This window comes from Notamacropus eugenii, chromosome 2, assembly GCF_028372415.1.
Source record: "Notamacropus eugenii isolate mMacEug1 chromosome 2, mMacEug1.pri_v2, whole genome shotgun sequence".
Classification (NCBI taxonomy): Eukaryota; Metazoa; Chordata; class Mammalia; order Diprotodontia; family Macropodidae; genus Notamacropus; species Notamacropus eugenii.
In genome coordinates this window covers 89,305,201-89,321,808 of record NC_092873.1, presented here as the reverse complement: position 1 = coordinate 89,321,808, position 16,608 = coordinate 89,305,201, and the positions used below count along the sequence as shown (strand labels likewise).

Genomic DNA, 16,608 nt, shown 5'->3' with positions numbered 1-16,608 from the left:
TCATGGAAGGGTTTCAAGTGAGGGGGTTTAGGAGTAAAATTCTAATTTCCCCAAAAACTCATATTCAGCCCATGAGCTCCACATTTAAAAAGTTTTCCTATACTGAATGTCCCATTCCCCAGCTCAGACCCCAAGTTACCTATAGTCATCCAACTTGGATCTCTATCACACACCCAAAATGCATACTGAGCACCAAATAGTTCTCCTAGCAGCAGATATAAAAAAGGAAGTTTTAAGAACAAGCTAAAGAAAGCATATACAACTAATGGAACTTGTAATTCTAAAAAGTAGTGTAAACTAAAAAGATTTCAAGACACATTCAAACTTCTGGATCACAGAGCACAGCAGTTTACTGAGGAGCTAAAGATGTTTGGACATACTAGTGCACACACTTGTTAGTGTACATGCCTGCAGACTTCTCCTAAAGGGATATTGGGTATATATGTTCCAGGGTGGGTAGCAGATAGTACTAGAGTTAGAATTCGAGGACCAATGAAAATTCATTTAACCCTCCAGGACTGTTAAAATGGACTGGATATGTACCAACTCTCATGACATCTGTGGTCTATTCCAAAATCCCAGTCTTACAAAAGTCGTGTGTGGCGAGGCTAAGTACGTCACTAATCTTTTGGGGTTAATAGCGTGGAATACAATGATAGCTTCGTCATCATGACTGCTGACCGTCGAATAACATAAAAACTTCTTGTGTTTTGGTCAAAAAATGTATCTGCCTTTCATCTTTGGGCTAGGATATAAATACCTCTTTTCTTCCCATGTAGGGGCTTCAAGCTTCTGTATGAATGTAATATTTGATTATACTAGCTAGAGTAAAAGAATGAAGAGTTGAGGGTATGGGTGAAAGTACAACTTAAGCTTCTAACCAGACTCAGCAGCCCCACCCACTAGGAAAGAAATGAGGTTGAATGGACAGAACCAAGGTGGAACTATGGTTAGTATGAGAATTGGGGAGGGAGAAGGAAGGGAGGCAAGAGAACAGATCAAAGTAATGTAACTGGGTGGTTAGAAAACAAGGCAGGGGTCAGGTATTTTCACATTTTATTTGCCACAGTGCAGGTAACCCACAGTCTTTCCCTACTTTATTCTCTCCCCAACCAAGGAGGTCAAACCTTTCCCATAGACCCTGCCTTGGCAGCCTGGGCACGCTGGAACTCCTGCTGCAACTGAGCCAGAGCTTCACGTTGTTTTTCAGATTGCTTCTCCAGATCTCGGAGCTGAGATTCATATCGTTTACTAAAGAGAAATAGGAAAAACACAAAAAGATAATCATGCTAGCTGCTTCACAAGTTTGTCGGGGGAAAAAAGGGCTTAAGACAATTGTACAGCGGTACATTAGTGAGCTATTGAGGGGTCAACATGACTTACTACTGGGGAACAGATGGAATTAAAAGGGAGACAAAAAAAGAAGAAAAGTTGAAGTATATGTGACAATGAAACGAAAACAACATCACATTAACATAAGATACAGTCAAATGTGGTGGTGGGGCAGGAAGGGAGGATAATACTTACATCTCTGCTGTGATATAGTCCAGTCGCTTGCCCACAGTAGCTCGGGCCTCCCCCAGTTCCTGTTTGACCAACACTGGGCCCAGAAGCTTAAACACCACATTGGATCCATCCAATAATGCTAACTCCTGGGGATGGAGAGAAACAGTTGGAGACACAAAATGCCTGGAAGTGCCTCATGGCTCCTGGACACCTCCAAACCTGGTCCCTCACCTCTTTTACGATGTTATTTTCTGTCAGTTGTGCCTCCAGTTTCTGTCGACTAGACATAGATTTACTCAAGTCTGGGGTGGGAAGAAATGGGAAAAGAAAAAAATAAAGAAAAACTGAATGAAAATCTGATAACCTGAAACACCCTCAGTCCCAATAAATCAAAGAGAGTCGTGTCGTGGGTAGGGTCTGGCGTGGATGAAGTCACAAACACTAATGATGAAGCCATTTTAAACAACAGATCAAAATTTATACACAAAGCACTTATTTCCTCCCTCTCTGCACCACCACGGCCTGCGAATGGAGGGCAGGAATGACAATGCCCATTTTACAGATGAGGAAAACAAGGCCTGGAGAGGGGAGATGACACAACAGCCAGCACTTAAGAATCTTTTTGTAATACTCCCTTCAGAAGGAGGGAATTTGGACCCAGGCTGGGTGGCACATAGGGGTCCCGTGGGAGGCTTCCCTGAATGGCTAGCAGAGAAGCACCGGGTCTGGGTGGGCGTGTGCCGAGGCAGCTCCGAGCCCCTCCTCACTCACCCTTTTGGAGCTGCTGGTACTTCTCCAATTCCCCCTGGAGCTTTTTCTGAATCACCTCCGCCATGGCTTGGAGAAGGGCCCGGGAATCTCAGGAAGGAGGCGTGGGAGAGTGTCACTCCACAACCGGCAGCCTGGAGGCCCGCCTCGGCCGCTACACGCGCTCCTAACCCTCCTGACCCGAAGAAAGATCCTGAGCCACACACAGCGGTCCTGCACTTTCCCCTAGCACAGCTCCGGAACCCGGAGGTAGATAGGGGATGCTGGGAAAACAAGAGGCACATGGCAAATGACGGGCGGAAAAAGGACAACGTAGGCACAGGGTACGCCGGGAAATGTAGTCCTAACATCCAGACCAGGCCGCCGGAAAGATCGGCTCCTCGAACGGATTCGGCGGCGGAACATGAGCCTCAAGAAAATACAAGGCAACGCTGTTGTCGATTCTTGAAGTCCTCCCTGGCTCTCCACTTTCATCCTTCATTTCTCATCTATTACCGACACGTCATGATCGCCGCGCCGGTGTCCGACATCTCCGCCAGAGGATACAACTTTACCCAACGTGGCTTCCGGAAGACAGCTGTCTTGGATTGGTGGCTAGTCTTCGGGCTCCGCCCACTCCAACTACGACTTCCGGTGTCTTCCTTCAGTTGATGGTGGGACCGTGGAGTGGCCTTTGCACGTGGGTTTTGGAGGAGTTTTGGGACCGAGGCGCATGGAAGAGGCTCCAAAGTCGGGCAGCGGGGCCCGGGTCAAGGCCCAGGGCAAGAAACAGGTATGGTGTGCCTCTGCCCCTTGTCCCGGCGGGGCAAGCGGGAGGGACCAAGGACGACCCGAGCCGGTGGGCCATCCCATTTCTTCTTGGTTGTGAGTGGCAGCACTCATGTTATTAGTCTAAATCCATAATTCTTAATTTTGTTGATGTCGTGGGCTGCTTTGCAGTCTGCTGTTATTTAGAAAAGTATTTTAATGGCATAGAGCAAAATTCATGACATCCGGCAAAATATTAAAAATCAAATTGATGGTCTAGTAGTAGATGGGCTTCTTTATTAGCGCGATGAATACTAATACAATACTTTTAAAATATAAGCAAGTTGAAGTGAAATTTTGTTTTTTAAAGATATATCAGTGTGAAGGCTGTTATTGCTGAACTTGACTAAGAAGTTAAATTATTGGGTTGTCTTTCACAAGACAACAGGCTTGTCATTTTGGATATCCGTGTGGATTTTGGTTTTTTGTCTTGATGGTTACAAGCGTTTTAGAAGCCATATTCACAAATTTGTGTTATTGCAAATGGAATTAAAGTTTCTACTGCTTGCATTATAAAGGGAAGGTAGCCTAATCTCAAGTAACACTAGAATTCATTTTTTGGTATAGTATTTAAGTGGCTTTTTTTGGGGGGGGCTAAATCTGTGTAGATATCAGTAGTTCACATTTTTTGGTAAGTGAAGTGTGTAAGACATACAACAAATTGTATGACAAGTAAGTAAAATGAGACAGGTTTTACAATTTATTCAAAGTTTTAGCACTTTTCAGTCTTCAATGCCCAGGCGTCATGTCTTTACTTGACATAGTTTGGGTGTGGGGTGAGAAAGAGTCTGGCCTGCAAAAATCTTGCTGTCCCCTGCTCATCCCTACCTCGTTTTTTCCAGAAACCTCGACGCTACTGGGAAGGGGAAACTGATGGAGCCAATTCCCTCCCATCCGACCCTTTCACTGCCCCTGCCCCTGCCAGGGGGACCAAGAGGAATAGGGAAGACTGGTCCCAGTCCAGGGGTGTCAGGGTACCTAAGAGGTCAAAGCAGAACCAGAAGCATCTGAGATCCAAGCAGAACCAGAAGCATCTGAGGTCGAAGCAGAACCAGAAGCATCTGAGGCCAAACAATAAACAAGAGCTGAGACCAAGTCAGACCTTATCTGGGGTAAGATTCAGGTTGGGAAACAGGGAGCCTTGATCCTTGGGTCAGTAGGTAAAACTAAGAGGATCTCGTCAGCCCTCAACCAGTCTTCCTCTCATGCCCCTGTCACTTTCTGAGGTGTTTTGATATGGATTTTGTGGATGGAGGGGAAAGAGCAGGATCTCTCTGTAGAATTAAGGTAGCAGGTCAAAGTGAGAGTAAACAAAAGGTCTGGAGAGGAATGGGAAGGAATTTGGAGGAAAGAATGAAGTGGTGGGACCATTAGAATGCCTCATTAGCCTAAATTTACACTTAAATAGCGGTTCACCCAGAAAAGTAGATCTTGGGTTTCAAAGTACTCTGTAAATGTGAGGCATTGTAACAGTAAAAGCATGAGGGAGGAGGAAGGGATACCATCTCTGATGCAAAACTTCATCTTATCACCTCTAGGCTCAGGATCCATTCCCAGGGCCAGCCCCACTCTCAGAGGCTGCTATAAATAAGTTCCGAAGAGGCAGTTCTAAATTGGTGAAGGTAAGAAGGCAAATTGGGGAGGAGCAGCAGAGGGTCTTAATGTCCATCCAGTGATTGAGAAAGAAGACCTGAAGTTGACAGTCTTTCATCACTCACCTGTGACCTTTTATTTTCCCATTCTTCATTGTTGATTCACCAGTTATTGAGAAGGAAGAGTTAGGGTTCTCAGTCCTCTGATTTGTAACCTATGACCTTTGATTCATCATTCTCTCAGAAGCATCCCCTTAAGTTGGTGACTGAGCACAAACTCAAGGCAGCTGCTGATGAAGAAGAGGAAACAAGTGTCCGTGCAGCCCGGGCCGAATTATTGCTGTCTGAGGAGCCTGGGTAAGTGAGCTATTCTTGCTTGGCATCTTCTTGTTCCACTTTCAGAGGTCAGTAACCACAGCCCCTGGGATCTAACCTGTGTTGTGGTTGTCCCCTATCTCCCTCTCCATCCCCTTCTCATACCCAGCATTCTCAGTTCTGCTGAACTCTGTCCTAGTGAACTTTTCAATGAGCCCTCATTCTTCACAGATTCCTTGAGGGAGAGGCAGGGGAAGACACAGCTACAATCCGCCAGGCTGACATTGTAGAGGCTGTGGACATTGCAAGTGCGGCTAAGGTGAGGTTGAAGGCTGGGAAGGAACTGATGATGATGATGTGGAGAAGACAGCTATATCATGATGAGTGGGTGGGAGGATTTCCAGGCTTGGCTGACCTCCTGCATGTCTCTGTACTTAGCACAGTGCTTGGCACATGGTAGGTGCTATATACGTGCTTATTCCCTTTCCCTTTCCTTCATAATGTAGCATTTTGACCTGAACTTGTACCAGTTTGGACCCTACAGGATCAATTACTCACGGACTGGAAGGTGAGGGACTTTCTCCAGTTTGCATAGTGAACCTTTCTCACAATGTTCTTTTCCAGCACAATGCTTGGCACATAGTAGGTGCTTAATAAATATTGATTGATTGATTTTCTCATCCAAGGGCAGTGAGGTCTCTTTGTCAGTAACACTCTGCTGCCTTCACTCACTGTCTTTTTCTGGGTGGGGGAGAGAGATTTAAGGTATCAATAACTGTATGCATATATTCTTTTGACCAAATATCTGTGTCCTCCTTTTTTGGGGGGTGGGGGGGGAGCGCAAAGCAGAGCTCTAGGTACTAAGGGTTCCTAACACTAGGATATCTGTTTTTCTCTTCCACCAGACACCTTGCCCTGGGTGGCCGGAGAGGTCATGTGGCCACATTTGACTGGATAACAAAGAAATTAATGTGTGAAATCAACGTCATGGAAGCTGTGAGGGACATACGGTCAGTGGGATCCAGGGCCATCATTGAGTGGGTGAGGCTCACTGACCTTATGAGGGTCTCAGGGAGGTTGAGTACCTGACTCATCTTGAGGTCATTTTATGGTTTGTTCTGTGATTCTTGACTCCAGTTTCCTGCACTCTGAGACATTGTTTGCAGTTGCTCAGAAACGCTGGCTTCATGTCTATGATAATCAAGGGATAGAGCTCCACTGTGTCCGAAGGTGTGATCGTATCACAAGACTTGAGTTCCTGCCCTTCCACTTCCTGTTGGTCACAGCTGTGAGTCATGCTCAGGAACTAGGAGAAATTGATTAACCTTGGGAAATGACCTCTCCAACTGTGGAGCAGGAGATGTTTGGCAGAAAGTCTGGTAAAGGGTGTGGATTGGTGTCAGGGTGATGAGGGTGGGAAGAGGCCTTGGTTGTAACTCTCTGTCTCATTTTCTCCACCGTCCAGTCAGAGACAGGGTTCCTTACCTACTTGGATGTGTCTGTCGGCAAGATTGTAGCCTCTCTGGCAGCTCGGGCTGGACGTCTGGATGTGATGACCCAGAATCCCCACAATGCAGTCATCCATCTTGGCCATAGCAATGGTTAGTAAATGTTACGTCCTGACCCATTGCTGCTTTATGTCCTAGGACCCTCTGACCTCCCTTGCTTTTTTCCCTATCCATTCCATAGACCTAGTGGTCAAAGCTGGAAACACTCCTTAGAAATTATTTAGCTCAACCTTCTTGTTTTACAGATCAGCAATTTGAGAACTAGAGATGTTAAGTGATTTAGGGTTAGGGTTGGCAGTCACAGAATTAGTAGTAAGGAACAGAATCAGGACTCAGAACCTGCATCCTCTAACCTGTGTCCGGTGGTCTTTTTACCACATTCTGTTGCTTTTCTCCTAGAACACATCTTGTAGCCTCTCACATTTCCATTTTGCTTCCCATGACCACTTTAACCTCAGACTCCAGGCATCATCATCCCTCCTATGCCCTTATCTGACCCCTTTAGGTCTATCCCCTGTGAAGTCCTGGGCTCTGTTGCCTCTGACTCCTGACTTCCTGACCCCCAGGCACTGTGTCCCTCTGGTGTCCAGCAGTGAAAGAGCCCCTGGTTAAGATTCTCTGTCACCGTGGTGGAGTCCGAGCCGTAGCAGTGGATTCCTCTGGCATGTGAGTCAGTTAGTGTTAAGGCTCAGGTGTCTGAGACTTGAGCTTGAATAGGGCTGGGAATAAAGGGGGAACATGGATTATCTGTTACTTTAAAGGTGAATTAACATTCTTAGATGATTTTTTTTGTACTTCCTAGAGGGCACTATTATGGTTATATGTGATGTTCACAAGGAAAGATAATTGTTTTTCCGTCATAGTAACTGCCTTTTTCCATCTCCTAATTGTAAGGGTATCTAAAGGCCCAGTCTTGATCCTTTGTTTTTATCTGAACACTTAGGCTTAACACAGTCTAGCATATAGTAGGTCAGGCCTGCACAACTTGTGGCATGTGGCATGCCAAAGAATTTCCTCTACATACAAAGGATGCTTTCCTCTGCAATTTTTAAGGGCTACCCAAAATCCTTTGGTGGGCTGGAAGTTGTGCAGGTCTGTAGTACCTGCTTAATAAATGCTCACTGATTGATTGATCCACTGGAAAATGATTTCATTGTCCTTTAAAGAATTTTTTCAAATGGATATCATTTTTTAATATCACCTACATTTCCTGTTGTATTCTTCCTGTTTCTCCTCGTGGAGGACATTCTCTTAAAACAAAAAATGAAAGAGGAAAAAAAACAATTTGGCAAAAAAAAAAAAAGCCTGACATTTTCTGTAGTATTCCACACTCATAGTCCTGTGCCTCTGAAGAGGTAAGAGAAGTAACTGGTTTCATTTTTCAGTTGTTTTGTTGTTTTTCTCATTTAAGTTATAATCATGTATATTGCTTTCCTGGTTTTGTACACCTCATTTCACATGAGAGCATATAAGTCTTGCCTTTTCCAGATTGCTCATATCCATCCTTTTGATTGGTACAATAGTACTTTATTATGTTCATGTACCATTACTTTTTTAAGCATTTCCCAATCATTGAGAGTCTGTAGTTTTCAGTTGTTTGTTACTACAAAAGGCACTGCTATACATACTTCAGTAGTCTTTTTATTATCCATCTTGGAGTCCATATACCTAGGGATAGGATCTCTGGGTCAGGGAGCTATGGATAGTTTAGTCACTTTCTTTGCATAACTTCAAACTGCTTTCCAGAATGGTTATACCAGTTCCCAGCTCCAACAATACTGCTTTTAGGTGCCTGCCTGTCTTTCCACTGCCTAGCCCTTTCTTTTGTTGTCTTGGTGAATTTGCAGGCAGTGAGGTAGAATCTCAGGATTTTGATTTACATTTCTCTTGTTAGTAATGATTTGGCATTCTTTTACATATCTGTTAATAGTTTAGAATCCTTTTAAGGACTGTTTTCGCTTTACCCGTTACATTAGAGAATGGCTTTTGGTGGAATATTGTTAGTTGTGTTGATATTTTGGGCATCAGGCTTTTATCAGAGATACTTTAGTACAGATTTTTTTTTTCCTTTTTCTTGGCCATTTGATTTTTTCCCTTTCTCAAGTCTCTCCCTGCTCCAGTCCGTCTTCCATTCGGCCACTGAAGTGATTTCTTTTTTTTGCTGGCAAAATGGAATGTTTATTATTTTTTTAAATTTTTAAATTTTAAATTTTAATTTTTAATTTTCTGCAATCAGTACCACAAAACTTAGATTTTTTTTTCCCCCTACCTACCTCCCCCCAACCTCCTCCCTCCCCAGGACAGCATGCAATTCTATATAGGATCTACACATACATTCCTCTTGAATTCATTTTCACTAGTCATGTTGTGTAGAAAAACTAAAATAAATGGGAGAAATCATAAAACAAACCAAAACATAATACACATGCACACACACACACGCACACACACACACACGCACACATGCACGCACACACACGCACACACGCATACACACACGCACACACGCATACACACACACTGATCTGATTCTGCGAATGAATTCCATAGTTCTTTCTCTGAATGTGGAAGGCATCTTGCCTTAGAAGACAATTGGGAATTTTTTTTTCATGTCCTTGCATTGCTATGAAGATCCAAGTCTACCAGAAAAAACTCCTGCACACTGTGGTCGTTGCTGTGCACAAAGTTCTTCTGGTTCTGCTTTCACTCAGCATCAGATCATATAAGTCCTTCCAGGCCTCCCTGAAGTCTTCTTGTTCATCATTTCTTATGGCGCAATAGTACTCCATTACATTCACATACCATAATTTATTCAGCCATTCCCCAATTGATGGGCATCCCCTTGATTTCCAGTTTTTGGCAACTACAAAGAGAGCTACTATAAATATTTTTGTACATGTGGGACCCTTTCCTATTTTTATAATCTCTTGGGGATACAGTCCTAGAAGTGATATTGCTGGGTCAAAGGGTATAAAGTGACTTCTTAAAGTGTAGGTCTAATCATGTCACCTCCCCACTCAATAAACTCCACTGGCTCCCTATTGCCTCCAGGATCAAATACAAAATGCTTTGTTTGGTATTCATATTCCTTTTTAGCCCAGCCCCCTCTTACCTTCCCAGCCTTCTTACACCTTATTCCTTAATCCAGTGACACTTGTTCGATGAACAAGACACTCCATCTCTGGACTGTACGCATTTTAAAAAAAGCCACACACAAACATGTGGATTTGTTTTGCTGGATTATGCATATTTGTTAGGAGGTTTTTTGTTTTTTAGTGTTCATGTGGGGGAAGGGTACAATGGGAGGTAGGTAGTTTGATCCATGTTTATTAAAGTAATTTTTAGAGAAATCTTTATGTGCATCTTACCTCCTCACATGCATCCTAGCACTTGTTCTTCTGTTATAAAAAGACAAAGGCAGGATCCTAGGGTGTTAGAGGATAGTTTTTAGAGATTGACAGGGTCTAGTGAAGGTTTTTTAAGGATTGGGAGATTTGGGCATATTTGTAAGCTGCTGGAATCAATTGGAGATAAGAGTGGGGATGATGTGGAGACAATCTGATGGAGAAAACAAGAGAGGATGAGATCAAGTCCAGGTAGATGGGTTAGCCTTGGTGAGAAGGGTCACCGAATGGGAGCTAGGGTTTTAACAGATAGAGAAGAGAGGACCTCATGGTAAATGGCCTCTGTTTTCTGAGAAAAGTATTAAGTGAAGTGTCTGCTAGAGGGGAGGAAGAGGGCAGAGGTGGCCTGGGAGGCTTTAGGAGAGATAAAAGGTTTGGGGCAGTCTAGTGGTGAGAGAGAGAGAGTCAGCTAAGGAGGTGTAACTGTATTGCTACAGTGCTGGATTAGCTGAGATTAGATAATAGATTAATAGTAGATCCACTCAACTTGCTGGTATGACTTCCTTCATCTCTGTTCAGCTCCAACTGAGGCAGAGTATGGGAGAATACTGGGAACATGAAAACCATGTTGTCAAGTGGAAGAGTGATTACGTTTTGAGTTTTGCACAGCTAGGAGCCAAAATTGGATAGAAGTTGCTGCTAGCAGATTTAGCCTTGATGCCAGGAAACGCTTCCTAAGTGTGTGAAGGTAGACCTAGGAAGGGCATTTGTTCTTTGTAATTTTGGTTGTTTTGTGGTTGTTTGCGTTTACAGCACGTTGTTTTTTCTTGGCTCTGCTTACTTCACCATCATCAGTTCATGGAAGTGTTTTGATGCTTCTCTGCATTCATCATGTCCCTATTTTCCTACAGCACAGATGTACTTTGTTAAATAAGTGCTGTTTGTTTAACTGTTCTCCAATTTCTGGATATCTACTTGGTTTGCACTTCTTCAGTCCCACAAAAATATTTTACTATAAATATTTTGGTATACATGCCTAATAGTGAGATCTCTGGGTCAGAAGGTTTGGACATTTTTGTCACTTTATTTGCATAATTCCAAGTTGTTTTCTGAAACACTTGTACTATTTACAGCTCCACTAACAATGTGTTAACGTGCCCATCTTTCCATGATCTTCTTCACATTGACTATTTCCCTCTTTTGTCATCTTTGTCAGTTTGCTGGCTGTGAAAGTAAATTTTCCGGGCTGTTTTAAGTTGCATTTCTTTTACTATTTAGTGATTTGGACCACTCTTTCATATGAGTATTAATAGCTTCCAGTTCTTTTGAGAACTCTTTATTCTTATCCTTTGACCACAGGTGTATTAGGAAAATAGCTTTTGGTCTTACATTCCTATTAGTTGTCTGTAGATCTTGGATACCAAGCCTTTTTCGGAGAAATTGGATTAAAAGATTTTCTTTTCCAGTACTTTCCCTTCTTTGGTGTGTTAATTTTGTTTGTGTAGAAGCTTTTTATTTTCAAACATGATTTGTTTTATCTTTTATAATTGCTTTCATCTTTCACTTGGTTCTGAATACTTCTGCCTATAGTTGTGAAAAGTATATGATCTGCTTCCCTTGTCATTTTTTATCACATGATCTTTAATATTCGAGGCATATGTCCATTTTAAATTTATTATGTAGTATGGTCTTGATGCTGGTCTAAGCCGAATTTCTTCCAGACTGCTTCTTTTCCGTCTTCTCAGCAGTTATTATCAGATAGGTAATTCTTTCCTTAGTAATTTATGTTTTTAGGTGTATTGAACAATGAATGGGTAATTGTAACTAACCAAACTTAAATGCTTACTGAAGTCCCATGTAGACTTGTTCAGCAACCCTTGAATACTTTATGTTTTTAATAAATTCTCACCTCCTGGTATATTGCTCAGTACCTTATTCTCCATAAATAATAGCAGTTTATAGTTTTACAGAGGGACTTTCCCTCCCTGATGAAAATCATGTAATTATTCCATTTTGCATAACTGAGTGCCATGAAAAGTTAAGTGACCCATTCAAGGTCACACATCTAGTAAGTTTTGGAGCCAGCATTCAGACTCCATCCTACTACCCTACTCTGGAGTTTCCCTCATCTCCCAGCTTTTCTTCAAATATTCCTTATCTTTCAAGATTCCGATCCAAGCAGCAGAATTGTATGATAGAAAGAAGCTTAGATTTGGAGTCAGAAGATGTGGTTTCCAATCCTCACTGACAAAAAAAGATGCTCCATAGTAGGAAAATCCTTTGTTTTTTTCACACGTAAAATGAGAAGGTTGTTCTAGATAACCTCTAAAGATATTTCTAGGTATAAATTCTGTGCTCCCAAGTCTTACTTCCTCTCTGAAGCCTTTTCTCTTCCTACAATGAATTTCTAGAATTACATACTTAGTGATATGCTGCTGGCTCACAACTGTCTTAGACTTTTTTTGTCTCCCCTGCAGCAGCCTAGCACAGTTCTGGGCACATGAATCAATGCTTAGTAAATACTGATTGATTCTTCCAGGTACATGGCAACATCTGGTCTGGACCACCAGGTGAAGATCTTTGACCTTCGGGGAAAGTACCAACCTCTGACGTCTCGGGCTCTGCCCCAGGGAGCTGGCCACTTGGCATTCTCACAGCAAGGACTGTTGGTTGGAGGCATGGGGGATGTGGTGAACATATGGAGGGGACAAGGCAGTTTTCCCTCCCTTGACCAGCCGTATCTGACCCATCGTCTCCCTGGCCACGTCAGTGGCCTTCAGTTCTGCCCTTTCGAGGATGTGCTGGGGGCAGGCCACAGCAGAGGCTTCACAAGCATCCTAGTACCTGGTGAGCTGGTGAGGGTAGCTGGTGCTGCTCAGTGAACAGGAGGGATAAGAAGTCAGAAGAGAGGGTGCGACAGAGGGCACAGTGTAGGCATTGCTAGCATGCTGGTTCCTGTGGTATTCCCCAGTACTAAGAACAGGTAGCATTGGTGTAATGCTTTACGGTTTGTGAAGCTCTTTGCAAACATCAACTTGTTTTGTCCTCACAACCACCTTGGGAGGTAGGTTAAGTTATTCTCCCCATTTTACAAATGAGGAAACTGAGGAAGGCAAATTAAATGACTTCCTTAGGATCACACACAGCCAGCAAGTTACATAAGTCAGACTTTGGACTCAGGTTTTCCTGACCCCAGGTTTAGCATTCTTATCCACTGCCACCCTTTGGTTTGCAAATTAGCTTGAGGTATGGGAGATTAGGAGGGGGGCGGGGAGCGGGGATAAGGGGCAGTATAACATCAGCATCCTGCAGGTGCCCAGTGATTTATGGGGCCCGGAGTACGCACAGATGGCCTTGGGGGCAGTAGAGAAGAATGAATGGGAGGGCACACACTAGGGATAAAAGCAGACTCAGAAGGAGAGAGCGCAGTGGAACCAGGTTTAGTTTCTGTCCCTGAAATTGTGTTTCCCCCACCTTCTAGGGGCTGGAGAGCCCAATTTTGATGGACTGGAGAGTAACCCCTATAGGAGCCGTAAGCAGCGTCAGGAATGGGAAGTGAAAGCTCTGATGGAGAAGGTGAGTGCACAGATGTGTTCTGGGGCTCGCTAGAGGGCTTTGTTGGAGGAAGGTGGAGTGGGTAGGTGAGGGTGCAGATATCTATGTGGAGTGAGGTGGGTTTGGGTATGTGTGAGGATGGGCAGTGGGGAATGGCTGGAGGGGTACGTGTGCATGTCCTGAGATCATTAATACAGGTCAGGCTGGTTAATTCCAGTGGGTGTCTTGGCCCTCTACACCCCTGACCCTCCCCCGTGCATCTTCCATGACAGTCCATGATACTCTCTTTCTCCCCTTCTCTTTCCTTACGACACCTCCAGATCCCAGCGGAACTGATTAACCTGGATCCTCGGAACCTGGGGGAGATCGATGTCATCTCTTTGGAGCAGAAAAAGAAGGAACGGATAGAGCGACTGGTGAGAAGATCCTATATACCTCCCTTCCCATCTCCAACCCCCCCATCCTCCCAGTATGATCAACCTCAGACTCTTAGAGAAGGACTTTGGTTTGCACAACATACACTGGATTTGAAGTCAGAAGACTTCAGCACAAAACCTGGCTCTCTCCCCTAAGAAGAAGGCATTTCCATCTCTAGATAGCATCTGTAAAGGTGAGGAGCTCAGAGGACAGAACCAGAAAGTGGGCAGGATATGCCAAGAGGCAAGTCTGTAATTGTGGATGCCTTTGTTCTCCTACCCCTTCAAAAAAAGAGAAAATGGATGATCCCTGACCCCCCCCACAAACTCATCTAAACCAAGACTTACCTCTTGTCCAAGGCCAAAATAATACTGGTTCCCTGTCCCATCAGGGAATGTCCAGGAAGTAAACTGTTGTTTTACAAGCCAACCACTTCCTTCCCCAGGGGTTCGACCCAGAGGCTAAGGCCCCCTTTCAACCAAAGCAGAAAAAGAAGGGACGGAGTTCAGCAGCAAACTTGGTGAAGAGGAAGACGAAGGTTAAAGACCAGGAACACAGGGTGAGAGGAACTGGGCACATGGAGGGGGGTGGAGAATGAGTGAAGATGAATGGACATGTCACAGGCTGCAGGCTCTCCTACATGCCAGCCCTGGGACCTCTTTCCTAGCCCTTGTCCCATACTTTGCTGTCTTCCCTTTTAGGAGAAGGTCAGGCAGAGCCTTCAGCAACACCATGAGCAGAAGCAACAGGAGCAACAACAGAAGAAGAAACTAAAAAACCCCCAATCTGCTGGGCCTCGGCCTTCTGCTTTGGATAGATTTAGACACTGATGAAACCCCAGTTTCCTGTGCCTTGTGTGTTAGGACAGACTTGGACCCTCCTTCCTGCACCCTTGCCCAAAAGGGATTGGACATCTGGGCTACAGGGGTGGGGGATGTCGTATGTAGTAAAGAAAAACTTAGGTTTTTATATATTTTATATGAGCACGTCCATCTTTGTCTTGGAAACAGTGTTGCCATTTGGCTAACCTGGTTTTCTCCAAGGGAGACCATGTTTGTCTCTTAAGCCCACAGAAAGTGCCTTCATACTCCCCCCTGAATAGAAATCATATCCCTCCCATGTTTCTCACCTACTTTGGAGGGAGAGGCAGCAGAAGCTTCCCACTTTTAGAATCACTGACAGCCTAGTAATTCCTAGAGCTACAGCTAGTTCCTACAGCTTAGAGTTCCTAGATTCAAAAGAATCTGAATTGGAGAAGATTTAAGAGACAACATATAGCAGACTTTTCACCTATGCTTGAATTAATCCCTTCTAAGAGATGCTCAAGAAATGGTCCCATCCACTCTCTGATGCTTCAGTTTTTCTTTACATTAATCCTAAATCTGCCCATAGTCATCTAACAGACTGGCTGACCAATTTTCAGTAAATAGATTTTGGATATGTATGCGTTGCAGGTTATTTTTATTGTTTTATGGTCTTACCATGTATACAAAATCCTTCAGCACCTTTGCAGTTTGAACCTAAATCCTGATAAACTGTTTTGTCAAGTTAATAGAGGCAGATTTAGGATCAGTATGACAGTAGAGGAAAACTTTAAAATTCTCAAAGTTGTCCAAAAGTGGTAACAGGCAGTTTGGAGGGGAAGTGGCTGGTTTCTTCTCCCAGGAGGTCTCAGGCAGAGGCTAGATGGTCATGTTAGGAATCTGTAGTGGGACTTTTGTTCTTTCAAACAGTCTAAGGTTTTTTGTAAGGATTCCTCAGACCAGTTGTGAACTAGAACCCACTCCTACTGCAGCACTGAAATGGGTGTTCTGTCCACTTCCTAGCCAGTCTAAGACCTATGGACACTGCTAACAGACCACCCCTAGTGACGTGTACCCTAAAGAAGATCTGGGTAGAAAAGCACTATTAGCACCCTCAGGATCCTCCTGAATGGGGCTTTTACCACTGATTACATTATGACATTCAGGATATTTCAGGGGGAGGCAGGAACTGACCAAGTGTGTATGTGCCTGCCCTATCTGTGGGAGGAAGCCAGAGCTGAGAATAAGTAAGCTAATACTTGGGAACCGGACATTTGATTACAGTCATGACTGTGGGACTGAAAGGGACCTCGGAGGACGTGTAATTCAACCCTTTCTTATTTTGAAGATGATGGTATCAAGGCCCAAGGAGGTGGAGTGATTTGGTTTGGCCACTAGATGGCACAGAGAATTTGTGTGCTGGATCTGACTTGAAATCCTGCTCCAGACACTGGCTGTGTGTGTGACCTTGAATAAGTCACAACCTGCCAAGTGGGGATAACAATAGCACCTACCTCACCAGGTGGTTGTGATGATCGAACAAGATAAAAATGTTATGCAAATAAATGCTGGCTATTTTTTATCCAAGGTCAGGAAGGTAGTAAACTTAAACATGGGAATACATGAAAAACAAGGCCTATAGAAGATGTGATTAACAACCTCCATGTGCTGCCTTCAAACTTCCATCCCTGATTCCTCAATCTGCTCTCTGGGCCAAAGAAAACAGTTCAAGTTGATCCATGCCTGTCTTTTCCTAAACATTCTAATTTTTTCCCCTTCACTTGATTTTCTAATGGCAAAGGGAGTGCTTAGCTTCATCTTTCCCTTGGTAGTCATGAGCCTGCTTTCTCTCCAGCTGACATGGATCCCAAAACGGAGCACAACTGAACCAGACTACAGCTGGACTATAACCTCCCTAGTCCTGAACACTGCTCAGTGCATCCTAAAATCATCATTAGCTTACTGTGGTCTCATATATATGACAATACACAAA

The 16,608-nt window shown here is 43.9% G+C and overlaps 2 protein-coding genes across 2 annotated transcripts; one reads left to right on the top strand and one right to left on the bottom strand.

Annotated features, from left to right (window-relative positions):
- Nucleotides 1-1,039: 1,039 nt before the first annotated feature.
- PFDN6 (prefoldin subunit 6) lies at nucleotides 1,040-2,614 on the bottom strand. The gene is made up of 4 exons (XM_072641743.1): nucleotides 2,278-2,614; nucleotides 1,738-1,808; nucleotides 1,528-1,652; nucleotides 1,040-1,251 (listed from the first exon to the last, which is right to left on the bottom strand). Exons 1-4 carry the CDS (start codon nucleotides 2,339-2,341, stop codon nucleotides 1,122-1,124), a joined length of 390 nt encoding a protein of 129 aa, XP_072497844.1. The 5' UTR covers nucleotides 2,342-2,614; the 3' UTR covers nucleotides 1,040-1,121.
- Nucleotides 2,615-2,848: 234 nt separating this feature from the next.
- Nucleotides 2,849-15,256, top strand: WDR46 (WD repeat domain 46). The gene is made up of 15 exons (XM_072641734.1): nucleotides 2,849-3,046; nucleotides 3,924-4,193; nucleotides 4,620-4,703; nucleotides 4,918-5,030; nucleotides 5,220-5,307; nucleotides 5,495-5,556; nucleotides 5,894-5,998; nucleotides 6,126-6,276; nucleotides 6,454-6,589; nucleotides 7,063-7,162; nucleotides 12,380-12,687; nucleotides 13,322-13,416; nucleotides 13,716-13,811; nucleotides 14,258-14,371; nucleotides 14,514-15,256. The coding sequence occupies exons 1-15, from the start codon at nucleotides 2,987-2,989 to the stop codon at nucleotides 14,640-14,642; spliced, it is 1,911 nt and encodes a 636-aa protein (XP_072497835.1). The 5' UTR covers nucleotides 2,849-2,986; the 3' UTR covers nucleotides 14,643-15,256.
- Nucleotides 15,257-16,608: the final 1,352 nt, after the last annotated feature.